General features: G+C 37.1%; 2 protein-coding genes across 4 annotated transcripts in view; both read left to right on the top strand.

Moving 5' to 3' along the window:
* The window catches only part of ntng2a (netrin g2a), a 63,988-nt gene extending 42,795 nt beyond the window's left edge, over window positions 1-21,193 (top strand). Inside the window, exons 7-14 of one of the 3 annotated variants that reach the window (XM_077222667.1) lie at window positions 7,044-7,130; window positions 8,756-8,857; window positions 10,145-11,206; window positions 12,496-12,615; window positions 13,055-13,126; window positions 15,047-15,214; window positions 16,792-16,926; window positions 19,600-21,193. In XM_077222667.1, the coding sequence (XP_077078782.1) occupies window positions 7,044-7,130; window positions 8,756-8,857; window positions 10,145-11,206; window positions 12,496-12,615; window positions 13,055-13,126; window positions 15,047-15,214; window positions 16,792-16,926; window positions 19,600-19,817 (1,964 nt within the window). In that variant the 3' untranslated portion in view covers window positions 19,818-21,193. The remainder of the gene's footprint in view (window positions 1-7,043; window positions 7,131-8,755; window positions 8,858-10,144; window positions 11,207-12,495; window positions 12,616-13,054; window positions 13,127-15,046; window positions 15,215-16,791; window positions 16,927-19,599) is intronic. The other 2 variants (XM_077222665.1, XM_077222666.1) reach the window with 2 other exon arrangements.
* A 1,353-nt stretch (window positions 21,194-22,546) lies between these two features.
* On the top strand, window positions 22,547-26,436 carry endog (endonuclease G). Its single transcript, XM_077222741.1, has 3 exons — window positions 22,547-23,266; window positions 24,329-24,438; window positions 25,034-26,436. The coding sequence occupies exons 1-3, from the start codon at window positions 22,718-22,720 to the stop codon at window positions 25,311-25,313; spliced, it is 939 nt and encodes a 312-aa protein (XP_077078856.1). The 5' UTR covers window positions 22,547-22,717; the 3' UTR covers window positions 25,314-26,436.
* The last annotated feature ends 167 nt before the right edge of the window (window positions 26,437-26,603 follow it).

Below are 26,603 nucleotides of genomic sequence, written 5' to 3'. Positions count from 1 at the left end.
ATCACAATGTCCCTTTAGGGGCTCTGTACATAACATAAAATCTTTGTTTGAGGCAGTTATTACTGGGCTCCCATGGACATGGTAAACCATTTTAAATTGTGATTTCTGGGCATGTAAAAATCTCAAAAGTTTATAGTAACATTACTAAAACATATATGAAAATTTCTATTGACAATGTTTTTAGTTACACTACAGTTCATAAGTTTGTGGTCGATAGATTTTTAATGTTTTTGAAAGAAGTCTTTTATACTCAAAGGCTGCATTTATTTGATTAAAAAAATACAATAACAACAGTCATATTGTAACGCGGTGCGGTTGAAGTAAAGATGAGGCAGGATCCAACTGCGGCACACGCTTTAATTAACAAACTACAAACTTTACAACAAGCAAGACTGGATACAGGGCTCGGGAACAGGAACAACCAACATCACGTTAAACAATAGACAAGAACTCACAAAGACAAGACTGAAACACGGGGCTTAATTAATCAGGGACAAACGAGCTAAACAAGGGGGCGTGGGAAATCAGAAACACCTGGGATAACTAATAGACAAGACAGGGAACCATAGAACACGACAGGGCACAAAACCACATCGTAACACATATTGTGAAATATTATTACAATTTAAAATAGTTACTTTTCTATTTTAATATATTTTAATAATTTATCCCTGTGTTGGCAAAACTGAATTTTCGGCATCATCAGTGTTACATGACCCTTCAGAAATCATTTTAATATGCTGATTTGCTGCTCAAAAAAACATTTCTTTTTATTATAAATGTTAAAACAGTTGTGCTGCTTAATATTTCTGTGGAAACCGTGATTTTTTTCCCCAGGATTCTTTGATTAATAGGACTTTCAAAAGAACAGCATTTATTTTAAATAGAAACTTTTGTAATAATATAGATTTCTTTACTGACACTTTTGATCAATTAACCCCCCCCCCCAAAAAAAAAATCAGTATGTATTACTTTACACTTCATTGAACGCCAGCCTATTATTGTGGCATGTATCATTGATTTCAGATTTACCCACCCATAAACATCAATATGAAAATACAAAATGGGTTTGGTCACTTTACAAGATGATCAGACAGCAGTTATTGGCCAGAATGAGTGGTTCAAATCTAGTTGTTCAAGTAACACTGCAGCAGCCATGACCTCTGTGACCTAGTCATGTTGAAATGAGAAGGTTATCAGCATATGTGCTTCAGGGCCAAATCAAGACATCATTACCAAAATGATCTCCAAACAGTCCTGGGATTGAACCCTACTCCTATCCAGTATAATTTTTTATTTTATTTTTTATTGAATTTTACTGTGTGAGAGGATGAGGAATAAAATATGGAAGCAGCGCTTACTCCATTCCTCTTTCCTGGATAGAGTGTTTGGAAACTGTGATAGAAAGCTCTCACTGTCCTAAAGGAGAAGACCGAGTGGAAAACAGAGTGCAAGAGAGAGAGAGAATGCAATAGAGAAAGACAGAGAGCAGGAATTTGGAGGAAATTGATGATGAATGTTTATTAATCTTGTGGGCCTCCCATCACACTAAAAATAACCCTCATGCATTTATCCAGCAAGGGCAATGTTATTGCACATCTTCTTGCCCAAGTGTCTGAGGCAGTGCATGGGGAGAAGCATCTCGAAGATTTAGTGAGCAACTGTATGTAATAAAGCTGAAATTATTCATAATTACTGCAAGGAACTGGCTCTGTTCCAAAACCAAGTAAACTTCCAAGCTGTCTACAGCCTACATAGGCGCCTGTCTGCTAAGACAGCATGTTAACTGAAATGGAAGCTCATAAGTGATCTAAATAGGCTGCGACTTAATGGGTCATATATACAAACAGCGTTCAAGTATATAGGAGCTGGACTTGAATGCTTGTTAACTAGAAAAGAGTTGCCAGAGGAAGGTTTCTAAAGAGTGAACTGACTTTAGTTAAAGAAACTCTAACAAGCATAAAAATACATAGCATATTTTACTATTGAGTAATAGGTAAATAAACATTTTTTAAAGTTTTAAGCTATACTTTTTTTGCATTATATAAATGATATTTATAATTAACATTTCTCACACATTTTTTTAACACCATCTTGGATAAATTGTCGCAATGCATTTTGGCATTGCTTCCTTTGACATACTGCCTTAGAATCTTTTCTTAGAAGACAGCACAATCATCCTGCTTACCTTTTGGAACAGCAGGAGCGCACACATGCTGCCTTAAATACTCAGCTTACTAGATTTTGGAAGAGAGCCATTAATTCACAAGATTGCAAGTCTGTCTCTCTCTCTCTCTCTCTCTCTCTCTCTCTCTCTCTCTCTATCTCTCTCTCTCTCTCTCTCTCTCTCTCTCTCTCTCTCTCTCTCTCTCTCTCTCTCTCTCTCTCTCTCTCTCTCTCTCTCTCTCTCTCTCTCTCTCTCTCTCTCTCTCTCTCTCTCTCTCACACACATGTGGTCAGAGAAGGAGAGCGGTCTGAAGTAGATCTGGCCTCTCTCTGCCTGCCCTGCTCTTTTGGTTCTGGTCCGGTTCGGTGGCAGATGGCAGGTGGGGGTGAACGTGAGAAATCTGCCCGTGCTCCAGCTCTCACGTTAACCCCCCGTGGCCATGTGCCTGCCCTCCTGTTACCCGTTCCCTTTTCATTGACCCTGAACGGAGCTCCTTGCTCTTTCACACACGGGCATGCATGCACTCTTTGTCCAGAAAGCATGACTGTATTGCGAGAGGCTAATTCCACTAGTAGCCTGTTAAAGTCCCCCATGATGCTATTTTAAAGTTTTTTAATGTTGTTTTGAAGTCTCCTACAACAGGTTTACATGCATACATTTGCACATCACCACATTTTCAATGATTCTCAAACGACTCGTAAGATCAATCAATATCTCTAAATCCCTCACTTCCGCGAGGTACTCTGCTCTAATTGGCCAGACAGCTCAGTCTGTTGTGATTGGGCACCGCGTACAGCGCGCGTCAAAAACAAAAATGCCAATTGCCATAACAACGTAAACTCTGCTTGTCCTGAGGCTTCCTACGCCGTAAACTCATGTGTAAACTAGTAAACACAGTAACGGACAATGACGTCGATTTTACCATTTAAATCAGAGCGCAAATCCGAAGAGGAAAGATTGGAAGAACTATTCATTCAACCCAAACCTCCATCGCATGGACGACTCGAGCAGGACATTTCTTAGTGATACACTACTCAGTTTGAGGTTGCCTACATTATGCTACTGTAATTCCTTACCATCAACATTAACAAGAGCATGTCCATCAATAAACCCAGTATTTAACTTGTACATATTTATTTACCGAGTATTTTTCTAATTTATTGCGGTGAACATGTGGGAACTGTATCAATAACAGTGCATACATTAGCCGAGCTCTAGCGTGAATGACTGATGAAACGGAAACGTTGGTAAAACAAATCTTGCTCCATGCTTAATCTTTCAGACAATCTGCATTAATAGACAGTTTTAGGCAATAGTGGCCCACAACTGATTAGCAGAAGTATTTCAGTAAGACAGTAATAATCTAAGTTAACCAGTTAGCAGGAGACCAACACAATATAAAACTCAAAACTAAGTATTTTGAACACCATCTTTCAAGAGCAAGCGGTTTGCGAATCCTGCATTGAACTCTGAGATTTGAGAAGACGTCGTCAGTAAAATAAAGGGAACACAGCAAAAGTTTAGGATTATACTGCTGTGACATCCCGGTAAAGATTAATTTTAACCACTGATTCTTCACATGCTCGTCATTGGCCAGTGAAAAAAAACTGGCTTTACCTTCACATTGTAGAGCACAGCGTCTCCTCGACATGATGCTATCCAGTATCCACAGGAATCAGCTGGTTTGCGTTTCAAGTTTTCCCTGGTGTCTGTGTGCGCAATAAGTGGGCAGGCAATACACTAATGTTTTGTCTTGACGTCACAACGAAGCGGCTTATGACTCGTTAGAAAAACGATTCATTTCATTGACTTAGAGTCAACTCTTACAATGACAATAACTTTATATACGGTGCACTTTCAGATTTAAAACTTTGCAGGATGTTTTCATTCACCTAAAGTTATGTTACAAACTACATGAAAGGTCATTTTCAAAAATCCATAATAGGGGCCCTTTAAAAGGCACTGGATGATAATACCTCTCTGGATGCCTCTACTGATCATTTTTTGTGAATGGACATGCTTGACACGGAATCATAAAATCGCCATTGGAAATGATGTTGAATAAACAGTCAATCTAGCGCATTAACAACAGAGTAGACCAATAATAAAAAAATAGCACAGATGGAACACAAGAACATGCATAGACTCCTAAATCACTCTTCTATTCAGTGATTTTACACATTTGCCACAATAATGAAATGTCTAAAAAAATAAAAATAAATATTTTGGGGCTTTTCTCAGCAAATACTGGTAATATGAGATTCATTGTGAAACATTTGAGATCATACAGGTTTTATTGTTATCAGAGGTAACTGTCTTAGTTATGTATTTCAGAAATGTACATACAGTACAGTATACAAATCACAGTTAGCTAAAAATGTATTCATTAAAATTGTTTATAATTTAAGGCAGAAACAATGAGCTCATTGAAGAAATGAATACTTGTTTGTTAACATTTTATCTTAACTCTATTACTAATTTTTCTTTTTTTATCCAGAAACCGTTTTAGACTCCTATTCACTACTGTTAAAATTATTCAGCAAGGATGCATTAAATTGATCAAAAGTAATACTAAAGACATTTAAGGGTTCACAACAAGACCGATAACTAAAAAGACCCCTATAATGTTAACTATATTAGCGTCCATGGCAACAGACAATAGAGCCGGGGATTGTGATTTACTGTCAATATTTTTCAAGTTGTTCATCAGTTGGAATTTTTTTTTTTTTTATTTACTGATTATAACAGTATTGTTCCTCTGTGCTGTTATCGTTATAATTATGGGGTGGACTTTATCTCTATCATTAAACTTATGGCCTTTGACGTGAAGTGGCCTTTATAATATAAAAACTTTTTTTTAAATCCTGTACTTTTGAACTGATCCTGAAAAAATGTATGACAGTTTCCAGAAAAAATATTAAGCAGCACAAATGTTTTCAATGTTAAGAAATGTTCTTGAGCAGCAAATCAGCATATTAAAATGATTTCTGAATGATCATGTGACACTGAAGACTGGAGTAATGATGCTGAAAATTCAGCTTTGACATCACAGGAATAAATTACACTTTAAAATGTATTCAAATAGAAAAATATTTTATATTGTAATAATTTATATTGTAACAATATACCATATAATACAGTTTCTACTGTATTTTTGATCAAATAAATGTAGCCTGCGTGAGCTTAAGAGTCTTCTATCATTTTTTGTAAAAAAAAAATGAAATCTTACTGACCCCTAACTTTTGAACAGTATAGTGTATGTACTGTAAATTTTCTCTGTTATGATTTCCCAACCTCTTTGTTTGAGAAATGAACTGAACGTAACTGAAAACTGAAAATAACTGAAAACTGGTGCGACATAATGAATAAGCAACAACATGTAAAAGTGGTCAGTCATACAGGTAAGGGATAGTTCACCCAAAAATAAAAATCATTCACTCACCCTCATGATGTTCCAAACCTGTATGACTGTGTGACTTGCTCGCTGGTTCTGACGTCAACACCATGACTTTCCATAATTACCCTGATAGAAGGAAGTTTAGCATTACATAGTGAAAGTATTATAGAGAACGCATCAAAGTCTTTTATTCCAAAAGAGAAAAGAAAATCCTATTTTCCATAATATATTCCCTTTATTTAAAACAGTTTGTATAATTGTGAAAATGCAACACCGATCTCATAGAACATGAAACCCTGTGTGAATCTCTCACTGAATTATCACCCAGAGACTGAGACATAAATTATTTTCGTCCACGCCACTCAGACGCAACACTAAATAAAACATCTATCAGTAATATGGCCCATTTTTCATTTGCAAACCATGTAAATACAATAAACCCATGGAATTAGGGAACAGTGTCTTCAGACATGCTTTAATTATGAAACACTGGGGAGGGACGCAGCCTTAATAAAACATCAGCATGCCTGAGAGCAGGAAGTATCGTCCTGCTGCGGTGCTCGCTGTGGGCTGCCCACGCTGAATCCCAAAGCTCCCATCAGCACTGGCACAGTGTGAGCTGACATGGTCATTCCTCTTCCAGAGGGAAGACACCTGCTCCTATCGACACAGACCGACGACAGCAAACAGACTAACATGCATGAGATGCCGCATGCCACGTTCCATATTTGATGTACAGTACTGTGAATACTGGCATAGACATAGATGGTTAGGATTGTGCTGGCATTGAGGACTGAGGAGCGCGTGTTACTATAAAATAAGATTCAACCAAAACCTCTCACAAGAGTTCATGCTCAAGTTGGTACAGTATGTGCACATATTCATTCACAAAACACATTAAAAAAAATGTTAATATTAAAAATAGTTTAATTAAAAAACAATATATTAACATAATTGCAATTTTTTATATATTATATAAACAATACTAAGTTATTTTTTTTTTACATTTACAGAATGAAACGATGCAAATGAGCATGCACAATCAAATGTACAATAATGACAGATACAAATAAATTAGTGAATAAAAATGTATGTGTACAATGACCACGATGGAGATACTAAAGTATTGTTGGAAGTACCTTGAAGTACCATGTAATACTATGGTATATAAAATGGCATTCAAACAGTATCATGGTATATGCACCTAAAACCCTCACTGCATAAAGATATGGTATAATTATAGTATATGGACATTACAGAGTGTATATGATTGACTGATGTCATGGGTAAATCCATAAATCATCAAAAGCTTGCGAGTCCCTCTCTTGTGCTGTGGGCTGCAGTAAAGTGCCTTTAGCGGTGCCCTTTATTTGTGGTCAGCGAATAGCTGAGATCAGGCTGATTTAGGCTCTGATGGGCAATACTGTGGTGGTATTTGATCCCTGTACTGGCAAGCTCATCCTTCTGTCTGCTGACTAGACACGGCCACCTCCAGTGACTCATCGACTTCTCCTCCTGCTCCAACACGCGGTTCAGTGATCCCTGAATCCCTCACCAATACACCAGGTGACACATGCAGAGACCACATTAGCATATTTGAGCAGTTTCTGCTAGTGTATAGATACTGTCTCGATTTATGAAGCCTCGTTTAATAGACGTGCTCTTAGCTCCCTGTATTGCATGAAAGTCAACATGAAATGCCATTCGTAACCCATTTTAGTTCACAATATGATGCGATTCTCAAGGTAATAGTATGTACAAATTCAGGAGAAAATGTAGGGTAAAAGTCGTGAATTAATTGGATTGTGAAAAGTGGACCAGACAAACGTTTGAACTGCTTACAATAAGATCTGTAACTTGTATTGGGAGAGTAAATATGGTTCATTTTCATTTCATGTTGACTTTAAAGTTCCCTTTCGTTGCTGTTTAGTAGATTAACCATAGTGTGTCTTTAAGATCAAGCATTGCTTAGCTTTGGTGTTCTATGGTGTGTTCACACTTGTATTTCGGTTCTCTTGGTTCTTTTGGTCCTGACCAAAAAAGAAAATGATACATTGCCTGGTTTGCTTAGTGTTCACACTGTCATTATTAAGACTTAATCTAAAGATACAAAACAAAACAAAAAACAGCTTTTATGGCGTATATTTTGCAACGGTACTCACCAAACATTCAAAACAACACTGTCGTTTCAAAGCAGCTTTACAGAAAACGCACGAGTCCACATTACATTTTAGAGTGATCTGTTATCAGAGGTAACTGTGTTAGTTATGTATTTCAGAAATGTACATATATACAAATCACAGTTAGCTAAAAATGTATTCATTTCAAAAAAAGAAACAATGAGCTCATTGAAGTCATGAATACTTGTTTGTTAACAAATTATTATGACATAGAAAATTGTAGCATTGGTTCATGTTGAGTGTGAGTGTGAAGAGTTTATAAGATCTGCTGCGAGGATATTGCGGTTCTGTAATGGGCAATGTAGATCCTATGACAAGAAAAAACAGGTATGCTTGGGCATTCTGTCCTTTCTAGGGTGGCATCTTGTGACATTGCGTCCTCATTTTGGTTAGTTTAGATATCTTTGGTCTGTGTTGCGTACATATTTCAGTCCAACCGCACCAGAATTTGCTTGGAAGTGGACTGAGACCAACTCTTCAGAGGTTTGGTGTGCACCAGAGTTGGGATGGAAGCGTTCACGCATATTTAAATGAAGCGCACTTGCACCAGTTCAGTTTAATTGAACCAAACGTGCCAAGTGTGAACACACCCAGATTTAGCTTTGTGGTTGAATTTATACTAGTCATTGACAAATATATAATAATGTATGATAATAAAATCAGTAGGCTAATAGCATCTAAGAACAATTATCATTGCCATCATCAAACAATTTATTAAAACTGAAAAATCGCTCTGAACTAAAAACTGAGCCATTAAACTTTAGGATATTTAGAAAATTATTCAACCAAAGGTAGCTAGATGTACACTACATCACCCACTTGTATTTTTTATAGGCGTTGTATTCTTTTGCATAAGTACAAGTATGTTTTCCAAAGCTAAAATTAAAAATAGAGGTGTTAACAGTAGGAGGTATCTGGCCCTCTTTACTCACTCTCCCGGCTCTCAACTCAACACTGTAATTCTACTGTCCCAAGTGCTGCTTGTGACAAGCTTTCTGCCCACAATGCCAGCTGCTACCATCTCGAGCCAGACAGAAACCTCGTCTTTAACTACCATGCCATCTCTGTCTAGTCCAACACTCACAGTCATACCCACGCCACCTGACCAGCCAGGTAAATGAAAGTCCTGTAAATGTCACAATTCGTTGACACAAGAGAATAATACATAAAGAACCTTTTTACTTTAAATGTCTTCCATTATTAAAGTTTTGATTTTTAAAGAGAAAATCCATCAGAACTCTATTCGCAAAGATATTTTAACCTTGATATGAGCCATAATATATGCAAGCTTGTGTCTATCTATTTACATGTAGGTGAGACAGTCTTCATTTATTCTGTCTCACTTGTGTTACTAATTAAGATGTGAAATATTCAACAGGGAGCATGTTTAAAGCCATACTTTGAGTCTTGTTCTTTTGCCCTCCTGGTTGTGAGAATGCATACATTATAGTTATTCTATTAGAAGGCGCTTTGAATCTTTACATGCTTTCAAAGAACCTAGCACACTCAATACCTAAAATGATTTAGTAATTTATATGAGCCTCATATTTCTTTTTAAAAAAGTTGAATATTTTTTAAACATAATTTTTTTTGTGAAAAGTAAAAAAAAAAAAAAAAAACATTTCAATGTGTATAGGCTTATTTATTGCATTTAAATCAGTGAGTTCTGCTTACCAAGGAGGTCGATTTTCCACTTGTACGTGCTAAACAGCAGGTGTTCAGTTTTGGTGACGGCGAAACATTTGTGAATTTTTTTCGCTTTCTTTGTGTAATCACAACAAAATGCCACCACCTCCCCTATCCCACCATTTCTGCCTCTCGCACCAGGTGTGTGTAGTGTCCGCCTTTCCAACCTAATGGCACTGAAGCTGTAACTAAAAATGAAAAATGGCTAGCCCAGCCTTGGGAGATAAATCATTAAATACTCTGTTATTGTGAAACACAATCACTTTAGAGAGCACATGGCGTGGTGGTCGGGGCTCAGCTGAAGGCCGGAGCTCAATTCTTTCAGATCTATTTCTGAATAGCGATTGAATGAACAGCTGCTAAATATTTCATAAGAGAAAAGAGACCAGGTCATGGTAAGGAAGACCAAAAAGGGGCCAATTTATTGAACTTATGGAGAGAGAGATAGATACATGAAACCATAACAGGAAAGTGCAACCAGTCCTGTCCTTGAAGAGTTGGACAGGGGCACGAGCAGGGGGAAGTGATTCTATCAGGGCTTGTGTATCTCGTTTCTGCTGAACTGGAAATGACGAAAGGTTGAATCGCTGCAATAACATCCATTATGTACAGTATGTAAGCCCAAAGGGCAGCAATGGCATCCGTAGGCATCTTAACTGCTTTTGACAGAACAGTTTAGATATCTGACTCTTTATGCTCTGTACACAATTACAGTTTCCGCAGCCCCAGATGTGATACCCGATGCGGCCACCACTGCAACAACTGGCTTTGTTACAAGAAATCCACTATCTGTTCTTCCTGAGGTCACTGATGTATTTGCCTCATCCTCTGATGGCATTGCAACAACACTTTATATGGGCACCCAAGCAATATCTTCTGCAACCGTGACAACAACACTTTCTGCAACTTCTGAAACAACATCTTCAGCATCAGTTAGCACCATTCAACTGCCATCCTCTCTTGCACCTGTTTCTGATGTTTCTTCAGTGGACACGGGTGAAGTGGTTACAGAAAATACTGTTGTGTCCTCAACTGATGCAGCAATAAAGCCAGTTGATGCACTCTTTCCAGGCATTGATTTGATTGTCCCAACATCTGATGCTCCTGTAACTTCTGCATCTGATGTTGATGCTCCTGATAGTATTGCTCCATCTCTTGATATGGTTGCACCAGAGATTAGTTCCATTGCCCCTGCAACTGACACAGATGCTCCTACGACTGCTGCGGTGACTCCTGCATCGGATGAGGTTGCAAAAGATACCGATGTGTCAGATGAAATCAAACCAGCTCCTGAAGGTCCAGGTGATGGTACTAATGTTGTCACAACAGTTGCAGAAACAGTCACCACCAACATTCTCCCACCTACAATTGCCACACCTCTTCTGACAAGTGACCCTCTGCAAGCTCCAGTTCTTGATGCTACTCCTCAACCTGATGCTGAGACTGACAGTAAATCTCCATCCAAAGATGCTAAGAACAGTGAAGTTCCTCTCATTGAGACCAATGAGGGGAAACTAGCAACAAACATGGGAAAGAAAGATAAAGATGCTCCTGACAGTAAGCCTCCATCTCAAGTAGGAGAAAACAGTGAAGTTCCTCTTCCTGAGACCAAGGAGGAAAAAACGGCAACAAGTTTGGAGAAGAAAGACAAAGATGCTCCTGCTAGTAAACTTTCCTCTGAAGTAGGAGAAAACAGTGAAGTTCCTCTTGGTGAGACCAGGAAGGAGAAAACAGCAACAAACCTAGAGAAGAAAGATAAAGATGCAGAAGCCCAAGGTACCCACAGCAATTCTGACATCTCAAGTATATTTCCTGCTAAAGTGCAAATTACACAATACACTTTTAAATGAGCTTCAAAAGGTAATTTTTGAGGCACAATCTGTTGAAGTCTGTGTTATACAACCCAAATTGCCTTCAGAAGAGTTAGCCAAAAGCTCTCTTAAAGGAATAATAAATGAACATTCTGTTATCATTTAATCACACTCATCTTGTTCAAAACTTTTATGACTTACTTTCTTCTGTGAAACACAATAGGTGATGTTAGGCAAAATGACAGCCTCACTCACAATTCTCTTTCATTTTATGAAAAAAGAATTCACCGTTTTTGGTGAATATTCTATAAAGAAAAAAATATTATTTTTCCACAGAAGAAAGGAGTTCTGAATGACAAGAGGATGAGTAAAAATGATGATAGAATTGTCATTTCGGGTGAACTACTGTATCCCTCAAAATACTTTTTAAACAAAATAGTTGTATATATCTAGAGTAACAAATAATGACAGTTTTTGTATTGATCATGACATAAAGCGTTCAGGAGGCTGTACTCAACTTTTCCATTTGGCATCAAATATGCAGTTTGTCAAACTTGTTTTGAGCTTTTGTGGTTTCTGAAACATTAAAAAAGTTAAGTATACACTACCATTCAAAAGTTTGGGGTCGGTAAGAATTTTTTATGTTTTTAAAAAGAAATCTCTAAAGCTCACCAAGGCTGTGTTTATTTTATTTTTTAAAATACAGTAATAACAGTAATATTTTGAAATTACATATATTGTTACAATTTAAAATAACTGTTTTCAATTTTACTATATTTTAAAATGTATTTAATTCCTGTGAAAGCAAACAGTTGTGCTGCTTAATATTTTTGTGAAAATCTGTGATGCTTTCAGCATTCTTTGATCCAGGATTTAAAAACAAAACAAAAAAACAAGCATTTATTTGAAATAAACTTTTGTAAAAGTATAAATGTCTTCACTGTCACTTTTTATCAATTTAATGCATACTTGCTGAATAAATAACTTTAAAAAAAGAAAGGAAAAATATCTTATTGACCCCAAACGTTTTTTAAAAATGTTTTAAAGACACCCCACAACCACACACATCAACCTCATGTCTGAAACAAAATCTTTAAATATTAAAATGCTATGTCTTCATAAAACAAACCATGTATGGTTATCAGATTTAAACAATGAATAAAATGAACTGGGGAAAAAATGATATGTGATGACTGACGAGTTCTTCTTCAGATACTCATGATTTCTGTGGTGTAAACCGTACTGTATCTGCAGACATTAAGAGGAACAACGAGGCTGGGGAAACCGAAAAAAGCAGGGAAGCCAAAGAGAAAAAGAAAGAGAAGGAGAAAAAGAAAGAAAAAGATTATGAAAAGAAAGAGTATGAGAAAAAAGGTATACAGCATTTGTAGTTGAGTGTGTGTATTTTGTGTAGCTTGACTATAGAAATGAAACAAACAGATACTGCACTCATCTGACACAGCATTTAACTCTTTAAATGTCTGCGGTCTGAAAATGCATTTCTGCTCGTCTGCATGCGTTGTGGATGAGATGGAGTATCTGTTAGTGAAGAACATTTACAGCTTATAGTGTATTGATTGTTTTAGCAGCCATTAGATCCACAAAAAGAAACTGTAAACACTAGTTTTCGCTAGTTTTGTGTACATCATCAGTGTTCTTAAATAACAGTAGCATCATTTCAGTGTATCTGGTTTCACATTTTCGGCTCTTACGGTGAACCGTTCCACATTTCTTGAGTGATTTGTGCCAGTAGTGCAGCAGTGTTAGCCAACAAATATCCAACAAAGAGCTTAATGTTGCTTTTATTCCAAAGTTGTTGCAAGGATTTTGATCCCCGGAGGGCCCAAAACTCAGTTGTCAAGGATAGCGTACATCAGATTTCAAGGTAAGGCGATGCTTTAAATCAAGACAACAAAAAGACATTATTTTCAGGGTTTCAATGACATTTTATGGGAATGATCTATTTATATGCATTAGTGCTCCTGTAGGCAATGCTTATCAAAGGATGATTCAGTTTTGATTTCTGTTTTCTAGAATGTGGACAGACACTAATATGGAAACTGTGGAAAAATTGCTGCCTAAATGTTATTCATTTCCTCCCTTCCATGTCGCTCTTTCTTGTCTCTCTCTTTTCTTTGTGCTCACATGTTTTGTTTTTTGCTTTGTCTCATAAGGTAAGCTGCTCATGATGTATTGTGTTTGCTAGAAAACAGAAAGATCTCCCCCAGGCTGTATAATCAAAAGCATCCTCTTCTAGAAACTAGCTACTTTGCATTTTCACTCTTCGAGTGTTAGACAGCTGTCTGCTGAAGATGCAAGATCGTTTGTGAAACATCGCTCCATCCCTTCGCCAATCTGGGGAGTAATTGAGCATTTATATTTAATTAGCTGCTCTTGCCCCCCATCCCACTGCTTGGCTGACTGTGACACAGCAGGACCCCACGTCGCCAGCATCTTTAAAACATCATATCAATTATTCAAAGCCCCAAGTGTTTAAACAGCAAAGAATCGAAAAAGAACAGCTTCTCAAACACTACAGCTCATTATCAATGTTTACGAGTGTCATATAATGTCTGCTTAAACTATTAATTAAGCCCTACAGGTAGACTAATAACTCTAGTTTCCTACTATTTAGTCAGTCTGTTTGGATATGTCTAAACTACGTTTATGTGAAAACACCCCAAAAATCTTTAAAATGTAATCTAAGAAACAAACTCAGCACAATTTTTATTTTATTTTACGATATATCTGAATATTGAGCCTAACCAAAAAGGTAATAGATGACTCAGAGAAAATACAGTTAAACAAGATACTACTGTAGACCCACAGAACAACTATACTTAACTTTAACTTTTAATTACATGATGAAACTGGAAAGGTGCCACAATGTATTTTAAAATACTTAGAAAAGGAATTAGGAAATCAGTCTAGGTTAATGAGTACTGCTCATTTTTGATCCACAGTTGACCCTTCGCTAAGCTCCGCCCACCATAGGGGTTTACTGTTGCTGACTCGGACACGCTTTACAGTACGTCTCATAGGAATAATCTGGAGATTGCCATGAACAGTTTAATTTTCAGTGTAATTAGTTCACAAAGTGGGAAAATAAATATGTTATTCTTAGGTGGGCTGAAATGATTTATGGCACAGCAAAACTTTTTTTTTTTGCAGATTTAAGAAGTTGTTAAATTACACAGTAACATGATGAAAAGAGTGAATCAGAATCAAATGCTTGTAACAGTCAAATAAAAAGCCTTATTTAGGAGTGATTACAAGTGATGAGATTAGCATAAGTGGACCCAACTGTTCCTAACGTTTCTGCAATGTAGCCTATACTGTGAAACTGTCAACTCTTTATAGTATATCAATATGTCAATTAATAGCCTTCAAGCAAATGCAACATACATGTTTGTTATAGTGGCACAGTTTAGTCAGCCCGTACTTTTGTAAATGTATATATAAACTATCCAAGAACATCTTCCATAGACTTACATTATAAGAGAGCAATAGCTTCTCTGAGGAACAGTTGTTAGGTATAGGATTAGTCTGTAATGTTTTAAGTTGGGCTTTGCGAAGGGTCAACTGGTTAATAGGGCTTTAATCTAATTCACATTATTTTTGAGGTTGCCTTAAATAATAGGCATTCTCACCAGCTGGCTAAATAGACCTAGTTTATAGTCACCTCAGCATCTACACGTCACTCATTCCCATGCTCTCTCATCCATGAGTTTCTGGTGTCCTTTTCCCTTCCTCTCCCTCGTTCCCTGATCCACGGACTAACACCTATCTACTCTTTCTCCATTAGACTGCGAGTGCAATGGTCACTCAAATCGCTGCAGTTACATTGATTTCATCAACATTGTGACTTGTGTGAGCTGCAAACACAACACTAGAGGGCAGAACTGTCAGCACTGCCGCCTCGGATACTTCCGGAATGCTTCTGCCGAGCTGGACGATGAGAATGTTTGCATAGGTCAGTCAGATATCACTCCACGCCAACCCGTTTCACTGTTCCCCTGATGCACTAACACCATGCTGCGCAGAAATTGTCCTTTCTGGCCAAATGATATTATGGAAAGGTTGAGAAATCTTTCCTCATGCCCATACGGTCCCACATTTGGTCTGCCACCACCTTGCCATACATGTGACAATTTCTGATCAACTGAAGGCTAATGGAAGTATAGATTTGAATATAGTAATATCATGCAGACCACCCCTCTCATTCATCTTACAGCCTTTACTATGGACACACAAGAAATCTTTTCCCAGACTTCTGTCTTCATTTTACTGAAGATCTAGGAAACTATACAACTTGCGTTTTCAACCTTTCAGCCTAGAACTATATCCATATGTAGACTTATGCTATAAGAAAAGAAAAAAAGATATGCTTCTGTGTATAAACTGTCTTAAAAGTCAACATGAAATGCCATTTGCAACCCATTTTACCAAATGCAAAATTTCCCAGTAAAACTGGATATTTAACAAGAAAAAATATCTAGGATGGGAATTGATTGGATTTTGAAAAGTGGGCGTTACATAGTAAAACTTAAGAGTGATTTGTGATGTAAGATGAGAAGAAAATGCATTCGCGGGCATCAAACTGTTATAACAGTTTGACAAAAGATTATGAAGAGTTTTTCATTCACTATAAGACAAGGAATGTATATTAAAAAGTAAATAGGATGAACTTCATGTTGACTTTAAATTGAAGGCAGGAGGAATACAATCAGAAATCCTAAGATTAATCATTTTTCTTTTTGTTTGTTTGATTAAAACTGTTCCAAGAGCGGCTCAAGCAATCTGTCAGAACACTCTGCTAATGATACAGTGACCTCTACTGGAAAAATACAGACACATAAATCACAGTGCTATGACTGACAGGTGCCCAGAGGGACAAATTATACCCGTGTGTATACATAGAGCAAACCCTGCTCACATGACGGATGAACAACCACTGATCACATAAAACTGACATCACAACTCGCAAACACAGAAGTACATTTCTCCTGCAAAACACATGAATAAATGGCTTCAGGCTGTGCTATATTTCCTTTAGGCAAAATGTTGTAACTTCTGAAACACTGCGCATTGAGAAATATTTATATCCAATTTTCTCAATGTGAATAAATTAGCTATTTATGACCATTTGCCACATATTTTTGTGATTCTTAGGAGTTATTAAACAGGCAATTTTTGCTGCTGTGCTTTTAATAGTTTAATATAAACACTCTCATGTGAAATGAGACATGGCACTCTCCAGCACTTTTACTTAAAAAGCAGTAGGTTTGCTGTCGTGTCCAATATAGTTTTACTGCCCTATCAGAAACACTGTCAAAAATAGTTTCTAACTATCCTTCTGAAGAATATGCAGTAATGTTAGTAAGTATAAAACAAGCCATTTGTGAGTTCTGTAAGTTACAGTATGTTTTCATAGTTCAATGAAATCTGAAAAAGAAAGAATAGCTTTCAACTAAACCATAGCCTTCCTTTTAGGGTTTCAGCACAAATAATCTACAACTGGTGAATAATGAAAATATTTTCTGTACACAGAGTGTAACTGTAATCAGCTGGGCTCCTTACACGCCCGTTGCAATGACACCGGCTTCTGCCAGTGTCGTGAGGGCACCATGGGCCAGAAGTGTGAGGACTGCCTCCCTGGATATACCTGGAAGAATGGCTGCATGCGTAAGTCACACTTCTTTTAACTGTCACTACACAAAAGCATTAAACAGGCTTAGTCATGAAAGACACATTCTGTGATGGATTATATCACTCATACAACAAATAAGGTGTTGTGAACGAACAACATATGGGTATCATTTCAGTCAAACATATGAGCAACATTGTTGTTCCTCACAGAGGTCTTTGCTGTTGTACTACCAATAACAGCTTGCTGGTTGCAGCAGTAGTGGATTAGAGATACTTGTGGGAGGGCTGACAGTGGCTAAAGCAGTGAGACTGGGCAGAAAGGTTGCTGGTTCGAGCCTTGCAAGGAATTGGCTGTGAGCCCTATACACAACATTATGAAACACTGTCAGCACAGGACTAGAAATCAACACCACTAACAATGAAATTACAGTTTACAAATATACTAGTTTGTGAGACCTCCTGGTTCTAAACTTCAAATGAAAATGACCAAAAAATGTACAGTATATCATATGGGATCAAAACACCCAGTCTCCAAGACTCCTGGAGATTTGTACATTTCTAATTGAATATTATCTCTGCTCTATAAGACTTGCATTAAGGTGTTCCGCAAACCCTGAAATCGCAAATGACAAATTTACAGAACAAACACAGTGACAAATAATCCTGTGGACCATTCAGAACTGAGAATGCCTTTTTAATTTCAATACATTTCCTCTACCCACGATTCACGTTAAGAGTTCGGTGTGTTTCGATGATGTGAACGCTATTTTCTGAACTCGAGTGTGCAACCGTGAACCGTAGCCTATGCGAGTCCGCATAAAAAGGGTACGGTTCATGTGAACTCAGGTATAGACGGTGTTTGTGTGCATCTCACTCACTTTCCTTATAAACATGACTGACGCACTGCAAGCTGAGACAATGTATATCTAATTTCTGCTTATCTTCAGCAGATATGGACTTCTGCATTCTTTAGGACATTTGCAGTAGCCTACATTCACTGCGGACCATGCAATTGAACCAAGTGTGAAAGCAGTGCATGGATGGATGGATAATTTAGTTTAATCCTTTGACATGTGGTTTGTCTTACAGTTGTAAAACTTCAGTAAACTGGTTTACAGTTTGCTTTGTACAGTAGCCTATAAATGCATCCGTTTATAGACATTTGGCCCACAAAAACAAGTATCATGTTCTCTGAAAATTAATCCACACAGCAAATTACTGTCAGTGTGAATGCATTAAAGGGATAGTTCACCCAAAAATGAAAATTCTGTCAGTATTTACTCACCCTCATGTTGTTCCAACCCCGTAAGACCTTTGTTCATCTTCAGAACACGAATTAAGATATTTTTGATGAAATCTGAGAGCTGGATCACTCCTCCATACTAGTCCATCGGCTTCTAAGGGATTGAAACTTGCCAGCCCCGAAAAGTTATTAAAGACATCATTAAAATACCGGTAGTCCAAGTTACTACAGTGGCTCAATTTTAAGTTTAGAATACTTTTTTTGCGCAAAAACAAACAAAAATAATGGCTTTATTTCAACTATTCATTTCCTTCTCTGGGCCTCTAGTCAGTTAACTTAGTGTAATTGCGTAGAACTACGTCACACGTAGGCTCACTATTGGCCGCTATTGGCTCTCAGATTTAATCAAAAATATCTTAATTTGTGTTCCGAAGATGAATGAAGGTCTTACGGGTTTGGAACAACATGAGGGTGAGTAAATACTGACAGAATTTTCATTTTTGGGTGAACTATCCCTTTAAAGGCGTTTTCACAACTGAAAGTCCGCACCAAAGTCCGAACCAAAGTTCACGTTTTGATGCATTTTATACTTTCAGAAAGTTTTGGTTTAGTTTCACACTGCAATTATGCGAGCGCACTAAAGAACTTTACGTGACATACTTGCGTCCTGTCGTCATCATCTATGTGGGCTGCATCTTGACATTGATTGGTTTGTAAATGGACGTGCGTCTGACGTCAGCGTGTTGTCAATGCGGCGGGTAACTTTAACAACATGAATGAACAGACACATATCGTTGCAACGGTTTTGTTATTTTTATGGCATAATTACCTGCAGCACCAACTATACACAAGGCTAGTTCAAATTCGCCAAATGAACGTCCTCGTCGTGCGAACATTGTAAGCAATCATGTGAGCTCTTTTTTTTGTGTGCGTTTTTTCCAGTTGACGACTTATTAACTGTTATGTCGTCAGACCATAATTCAATTATAAACATCGTCTCCTCCTCTCCCCATGTGCTACCACGGCTCATTTTTCCTGCCACCTTCTGTTTTTTCGGCTATGCGGGAACCACCGGAACTTCCTGTGAAAGGTCTGAAAGTCCGAACCATACAGAAATGCTTTCACACTAGAAACGAACCAAACCTTTGTTCAGTTTGATCCAGACCGAGACTACATTTTCGTCGGACCAAATTTCATCTGTTTGGTCCGGACCGTGGTCCGGGGTAGGTTTCACACCTGTAATTTTGATTCGGACCAAACTGAAAAGTCCGAAAGTCCGGACCAAACAAGGTAAGGTTAGGTGTGAAAGGGCCCTAAGTCACTTAGGATAACGTGTCAGCCAGAATCTCTCATGAAATATGATCTCTCTATAAAGATCTGTGAATAGTAAAGGCACATAAAAAACTATTGTTTAGAATATATATAAGAATGAACTTGATTAATGAGAATCTCCTCTGTCCTCTCAGCTAAAGTGTGCGACGACGAGCTCCTCCTGTGTCAGAACGGCGGCTCCTGCATCCAGAACCATAAGTGCGTGTGTCCGCCCAGCTTTAAGGGTGTTTTGTGCGAGCAGCCGCGCTGCCAGGGCGAGAGAGGGTGCGACGGCGCATCGGCCTGCTACCTCAACACTCTGACGCTGCTGCTCTGCCTTCTAGCCAACAGCCTGCTTAAAGCCAGCGCCTAGAAACACATCTTAGTCCTGATATCCATCCTAGTGTACACAGGCCAAAGGGCTGAACCCTGTGGACGGAGAGACGGTGGCCTGAACCCCGCACGGACCCAGCCTCACGGTTGCTGGAATCGTTTTTTGGAAAGAGCGGCGGCTACGCTGAGGTCAAAACGCCTTCATGAGACGAGCAGCTTATTTCTTGTCTCCTAGCATCACTGATCGACTGAACTTTATACCAAAAACAGAAAAAAGAAGTTACGTTCTGTTTCAGCTCACTCAACACACAACTCAAGTGGAGAAATATATAGATGAGGTTTCATTTCCTTTGCATTTCTACTCTCTCTGTAGTTTTGACGCTCACTGATACAATCACTGCACTTAGCTAGCTTGTTTTAACGAACAACAATCGGTTGATATCACGGAAGCCTACTTATGCCAAGTTATTCTTCTTCTCTTGAAGACTTGTTTTTACATTATCTTTCATTGCTGCATTTTCCTTGCGTTTTATTGCCATTGAGGTTGTAACAAGTAGATGAAACCGATGGAAAAGATGTTTAATCGCCGTCCTGCTAGTACGAAGAGCGAATGTCTCTAGCTTGTGTTTGAGATTACGTTTCTGGAATGTAGAAAGAAGTTTTAAATTGTCACATTGAACAAATATATATATATATATCGATCTATCTGAAAGGAAATATGAAGTAATGTATATTATGATTATTATTTCACTATATTTTGTAGAAAGTGTTATTTTTGTTCTGAGTAAATGTTACATTGTAAAGACATTGCAGCCTTTATTGCAGTGCATATGGTATTCACACCATGATAAACTATATTTGATGATCCAGTGCATCTCTAATATATTTGGAATATTTCTCCATTCATTTCATCACATTTAAATAAAGCATACAACGATTTATTACATGCACAGCTTTAGCTCAACGTAACCCGCACATCATCTTGATACTGGCATGTGTTCATCTGTGCAGATATGACCATTCCAGACTGCTTTTTAACACACTCCTATAATGATACCAGTTATACAAGCACATTTCTTAAGCACAAAGTCTTACAAACCCCAAACAGACACTAAATAATTACAAAGCACAGTAAAATGCATTGCCAATCAATGCAATTAAAATGGCCATTCAGATGCTAAGTTAAAAATACATAATGAAAGTCAGCACATCATATATCACGCAAACAGGTTATTTTTAAAATAATTATTTTTCCTTCTGTGAATCTCAAAGAAATGCCAAAATCCTCAGCGGCTCATGGGCTTTTTGATGTATTTCATATTTACAAATGCTTTACGTTCATGGTGAGCCAGGGTAAATAAAATACTATGAATACATATTATAAATGAATAAAACCTGACAATCAGAAAGCACAAAGTGATACTAGTGAATTGTCTTTTTTAGACTCTGTCCTTCTGTTTGCATATTAAAGCTTTAACAGAATATATTTAGTGTCTGAAGCAGCATTACACCAACACAACAGTCACTACAGCTAATAACAGTAATTAATATCAGGCCATTTTTATTTGCTTAGAAAGTTTCACAAGGTGAATCAGCTGTATTTAGTGTATGTATACAGACCCAGATTCAAATGTGCTGAGCCATTTGCATTACTCTACCCACCTGCACTGAAATAAATGTATAAACCCTTAATAACACACATCTCGAGTCAGCAGAGCTTATGCCAGGTGGAGACTTTTGCTTACTTGAAACAAAGAAATAAAGCACAAGTTAAATACAAGCTACTCACAGAAATAGACTGCATGCTATTTATATATAACATAAAATGTGTTATGCAATTAGCACTGGAAATTCCACTTAGACTTATTGCACAGGTCTATTCATTTATGTTATGCAATACCATTTCTTACAATCGAAGAAATGGTAATTTCTTCAATTGTAAGAAGTTAAATGTTTTTATATTTTAAGCATAATTTGTAATGTGATATTTCTATATTATAATCATCAATCACAATAGAAGGTTTTAGAGTGATAGAATATAAACCATAACAAGATTCATCAAACACATTGTTAAAACGTTACTGATGTTTGAGCTATTGTGTTCGTACAGTGATGTCACTTCCTGCAGGATGAAAGGAGTGACTAGCTTTTGTTAAAGGGATTGATTACCAATTAAAACCCAGAAAAGAATTAGCATTTGGGTCGCAGGTTCCTCTCTGTCCGTGTGTCTGTGTGTTCAATTCAAGTTTCTATCAGGTTGCTGTAAGGACCACTTCTACCACTAGGGTGTGAGTTGTGGTCAACCATACTTATTTATTAACTTTAACTAAAATTTAAATAATTGAAACTGTATTAAAATAAACATTAACTGGAACCAAATATTAGTTTAACTTGATGTACTAAAATAACAAAAACTGAAATAAAAAAATTATAAAACCTATATAGACATTTAAAAGAAACAAATAAAGATTACAGAAACACAACAAAATTAACTTTAACTAAAATGAAAATATTAAAATGAATCCTTAACATTTACTTTTGTTTTTAATTTTAATAAACTATAATAGTACCTATTTTAGTTTATTATATATGGGGTGGGGGGGGGGGGGTCACTTAATTGTGACAGTGATAAAATAAAATAAAAACCAATAATGGAAATAAATAGTACCCACTATATTTAAAAGCGTGTGGAATATGAAAATGTGTACAGCATAGTAATAATGACTGTAAAATGTAATTTGAAACTGTGTATACTGTCTTTTAAGAACTGGGAGACGTCATAAACATGCGACTAAATGTGCTGTGCACTTCTTTAGCACAAAGCCGGCGGGACTGACTCACAAGGGTTATGTAAATACTGAGGGCAAAATAACAGCACGCCCATCTTATTTAAGATAAATTAATTAACTATAAAACTATATAATCTATAAAACGTAAACGATGCATCGTGTTTTCTGCTCGCGGTGGGTTTTATCCGGGCTGTCACTGACAACTGGCATAGGCATCGGCGCCACCTTGACAGCAGCCAGCGATGATCACCTAAATAAAAGCCGGGACACGAGCCACAGCCGGGGACTGCTGGACCGCGTGCCGGTCATCCCGATACCGAGCGTCGACGCAGCGTCAGAGATCAGCGAGTACCAGCCGGGACAGGTCGCTGTAAACAAATCTACAGCTGTGATGAAGTACGGCTTCCCTTCCCTGTCCAACGTCAAGAGCAGAGAGTCTTACGTAACCTCATACGACCCCAGAAACAGGACAGCAGCCTGGGTCATCGAGCAGCTCAACGCCGAGACCGTAACCGGGACATCGGACAGAAAGTTCTGCGATTTTAAAGAGGACGACTCGGTTCATGTTTACCACAGATCGAGCAATGCGGATTACAGGGGCAGTGGGTTTGACAGGGGTCATCTGGCTGCAGCAGCCAATCACAAGTGGAGCCAGAAAGCCATGGATGAAACCTTCTACCTGAGCAACGTGTCACCACAGGTGAGCTGGAACTCCACGGGTTCTCGTACTTTATAACTGATCTGACTAAAAACACCAGCTAAGGAAGAACAATTCAAATAGTTAAAAATGCTGACTATAAAAATGCATTTCACTTATTTTATTTACATTTAATAACATTTTACTTATCAATCATTTGTTTATTATTAATATTAAAACAGTTTATATAAATGTCTAATCAGTTAAGATTTTTTTAGAAGTATATCAGAAAATGAATACTAGATGGTATTAATAACAACAAAAGTTTAAAATTCAACCTAAAAAGTATTGAACTCATTTTTGATTATGTATTAAAAATTTGTTTATTATTAATAATTAAACTTTAAATCAATCACTTTTTTTATATCAGAAAATAAATAAGAGATCAATGTTTAAAATGCCACCTATAAAATGTATTTAATATATTTTAAATTTATTTATTTATTTATGAATAAAGAAAAAGTTTATTATTAATAATGAAACCTTTACTGAGTAATATACATACATTTCTAATCAATTAAGAAATAATATATTTTAAATATATCAGAAAACAAATAACACGCATAACATGTTTTGGACAATCTTCCGTTGTGTGATTCTTCAACTTCCTGTCATTCATCAAACATTTTTAACACCCTGTGTGACCAAATGAAACATTAAGCAGAAGTTCCCTATTGTGACGTATATCAGAGTGAAACGGCTTCTCGAACAAGAATAAAATGTCGGGCGGAACCTTATTTTGTCCATCAGGAATTGATTGGAAAAGCACATCATCAGAGAAGAGATGTTGTTGCAAGAGGGAGGGGAAGTTATTTTGATTATAACCTACAAGGGCACATGAATCCTTACCCATAATAGAAAAATAAGTGATTCATAAATTCTGAATTTTGCACCAGCCTGTTGTTTTTATTGGTAGGAATTGAATTCTGGAGTAACGTAGCTTAACAGCAGCACCTTACTTTATACAATCCATAAAACCATCAGTCATTTAAATATTTTGCTCAGTTGTTTTCTATTTGCATGGGTAATTATGGCCAGTAATATTGCGGATATCTTTCCCCACAGAATCCTCATTTAAACCAAAAAGCATGGAATAACTTGGAGAAATATTGTCGCTCTCTCACCAAGCATTACCAGAATGTCTTTGTATGCACTGGACCGCTCTACTTGCCCCGGTAAAAGTCTGCACGGCCTGTATGATATGCCATTAAAGGGAAACTCATTAACCTATAATTATACTGGAAACAAAACAGATTATGCCATAGCAGGTCTCACTGCTTAAAGGAATAGTTCACACAAAAATAACAATTCTGTCATCATGTACTCACCCTCAAGTTGTTCTAAACCTGTATGAGTTTCTTTCTTCTGTTGAACACAAATGAAGTTATTTTGAATAATGTTGGTAACCAGTTTCTGGTCCCCATTGACTTCCATTTTAATTCTATTGAAGTCAATGGGGACCAGAACTTGTTTGGTTACCCACTTTCTTCAAAGTATCTTCTTTATTGTTCAGCAGAATAAAGACAGAAACAAAGAAAAGTTTTCGAACAATTTGGGGCTGAGTAAATTATGAGATAAATTTCATTTTTGGGTGAACTATTCCTTTAAATCAAATGTAAAATCTGGCCCCTGAGACAAAACCACTTGAGAACCACTGCTCTAGATTTTTCAAATCAGCTACACGTCTAAAATGCAAGATGTTTTATTAAGATATTTGAACTGTTTAATCAATGAAAACTGAACCTAATATTTTCCTCCCTGCACCTACAGACAAGAACCTGATGGGAAAATGTATGTGAAGTATCAGGTTTTGGGAAAGAATCATGTAGCCGTGCCGACTCACTTCTTTAAGGTGCTGATTCTGGAAAAGCCGAGAGGAGACGTGGAGCTGCGGTCCTATGTGATGCCCAATATGCCAGTTGATGAGAATATCCCACTGGAACGCTATCTGGTCCCCATTGAGAGCATCGAGAGAGCGTCCGGACTGCTGTTCGTACCAAACATCATGAAGAGGACCAGTGGTCTGAAAGCCATTACTGCAGGCCCGTGATGAGATTACAGAGATTACGGGGATGCTTCATTATGCCACTGTCAAACATTAATTTGTCCGGTTTCACAGACAAGGCGTAAGCTAGTCACAGACTCAACTTCATGTTTGCGTTGCCTTCACTGAAAACAACTTGCACGGATTTACCTCAAAATATGTCAGTGGCATTGTTTTGTCTCAAGATGCACATCAGTAATGTTTTTTTCTAAGGCACGTTTTTAAAAAAAAAAACTACTTAAATGTCCTAATTTAACTAAGGCATAATCCTGGCTTAATCTAAGACCAGTCTGTGAAACCAGGTCAAAATGTTAGAGAGGAAATTATTTCATTTTCAAGATATGAGAAAAAACTACTGAGACATATCATAGTCATATGATTTTCTAATGCTGTATTGTTTAATATTGGAGATCTTGTACCCTTACTTTTTTTTTTTTTTTAGATGTCAGCCAAAAACAGGGTTTTTAAAATGAACAATTAATGCTGAGCCAAAACTTTGTGTTAAGTTAGATTTTAATTTAAACTGTGACTTTTAATTTGTCCTACTGGAAATGTGCTATTGAAATGAATGCCATTCAGAAACAATATCAATTCAGTAAATGTATATTTTCCATTTCTTTACTCAAATTCATGCTGGATTATTATACATTTTTTTGTTTGCCTCATTTCCCCTCACCCCCTAGTTTCGGTTGTTGTGAATTATACTTCAAGAAATTTAAAACTTTGAAAAGCTCCTATCGACTTACATTGATAAAAACCTTCAGCGAGATTTCAAAATGTAACAGACGGCGTCGACGTCATCTCAATGATTTCGATTGGTCGGTCTTCTTTTACATGTAGGTCTACTTGCGTAATGAATTGTGACTGGCCCGTAATTGTTTGGTTTGCATATTATTTCATATTTAAAAAGACTGTCATCCCCAAATCCAAACTACTTTAACAAGTGCAACTTAAACACAACTCTGTCAAAACACTCTGAAGCATTCATTTATCGTTTCTTTTCTCTCAATTTTGTATTAATATGCCATTTCTGTTTTTTCCCCTTCATTTCTATGGCTGTTTTAAATCTGCCAGTGTTTTAATATAGATAATTTCACATACAATTTATAAATAAAGCAGGTCACATTTACACTTGTGTAACTCTATTGTTTGATACCTTCAGGCACTGCTTTTTTCTTCAGAAAATGTTGTTTTGACCAAGTGATAAAAAATATGGGCACTTACACTTGAAGACCACTAAATGGCACTATTGTGTAGACTCTAAACATCACATTTGAGAGAGACTGTTGCTGAATT

This window comes from Siphateles boraxobius, unplaced genomic scaffold (genome assembly GCF_051911475.1).
Source record: "Siphateles boraxobius isolate OS27281-9 unplaced genomic scaffold, OSU_SipBor_1 9, whole genome shotgun sequence".
In the NCBI taxonomy this organism is placed as follows: domain Eukaryota; kingdom Metazoa; phylum Chordata; class Actinopteri; order Cypriniformes; family Leuciscidae; genus Siphateles; species Siphateles boraxobius.
Note: the sequence above shows the minus strand (reverse complement) of the source record. Positions and strands in the feature narration are given on the sequence as shown.

Bases quoted from the DNA above. Each gene is read 5' to 3' on its own strand.
- endog (XM_077222741.1), top strand. From the start codon at position 22,718: ATGCATCGTGTTTTCTGCTCGCGGTGGGTTTTATCCGGGCTGTCACTG. The intron at 23,267-24,328 runs GTGAGCTGGAAC...CTTTCCCCACAG, and splicing joins TGAGCAACGTGTCACCACAG to AATCCTCATTTAAACCAAAA. The intron at 24,439-25,033 runs GTAAAAGTCTGC...CTGCACCTACAG, and splicing joins GGACCGCTCTACTTGCCCCG to ACAAGAACCTGATGGGAAAA.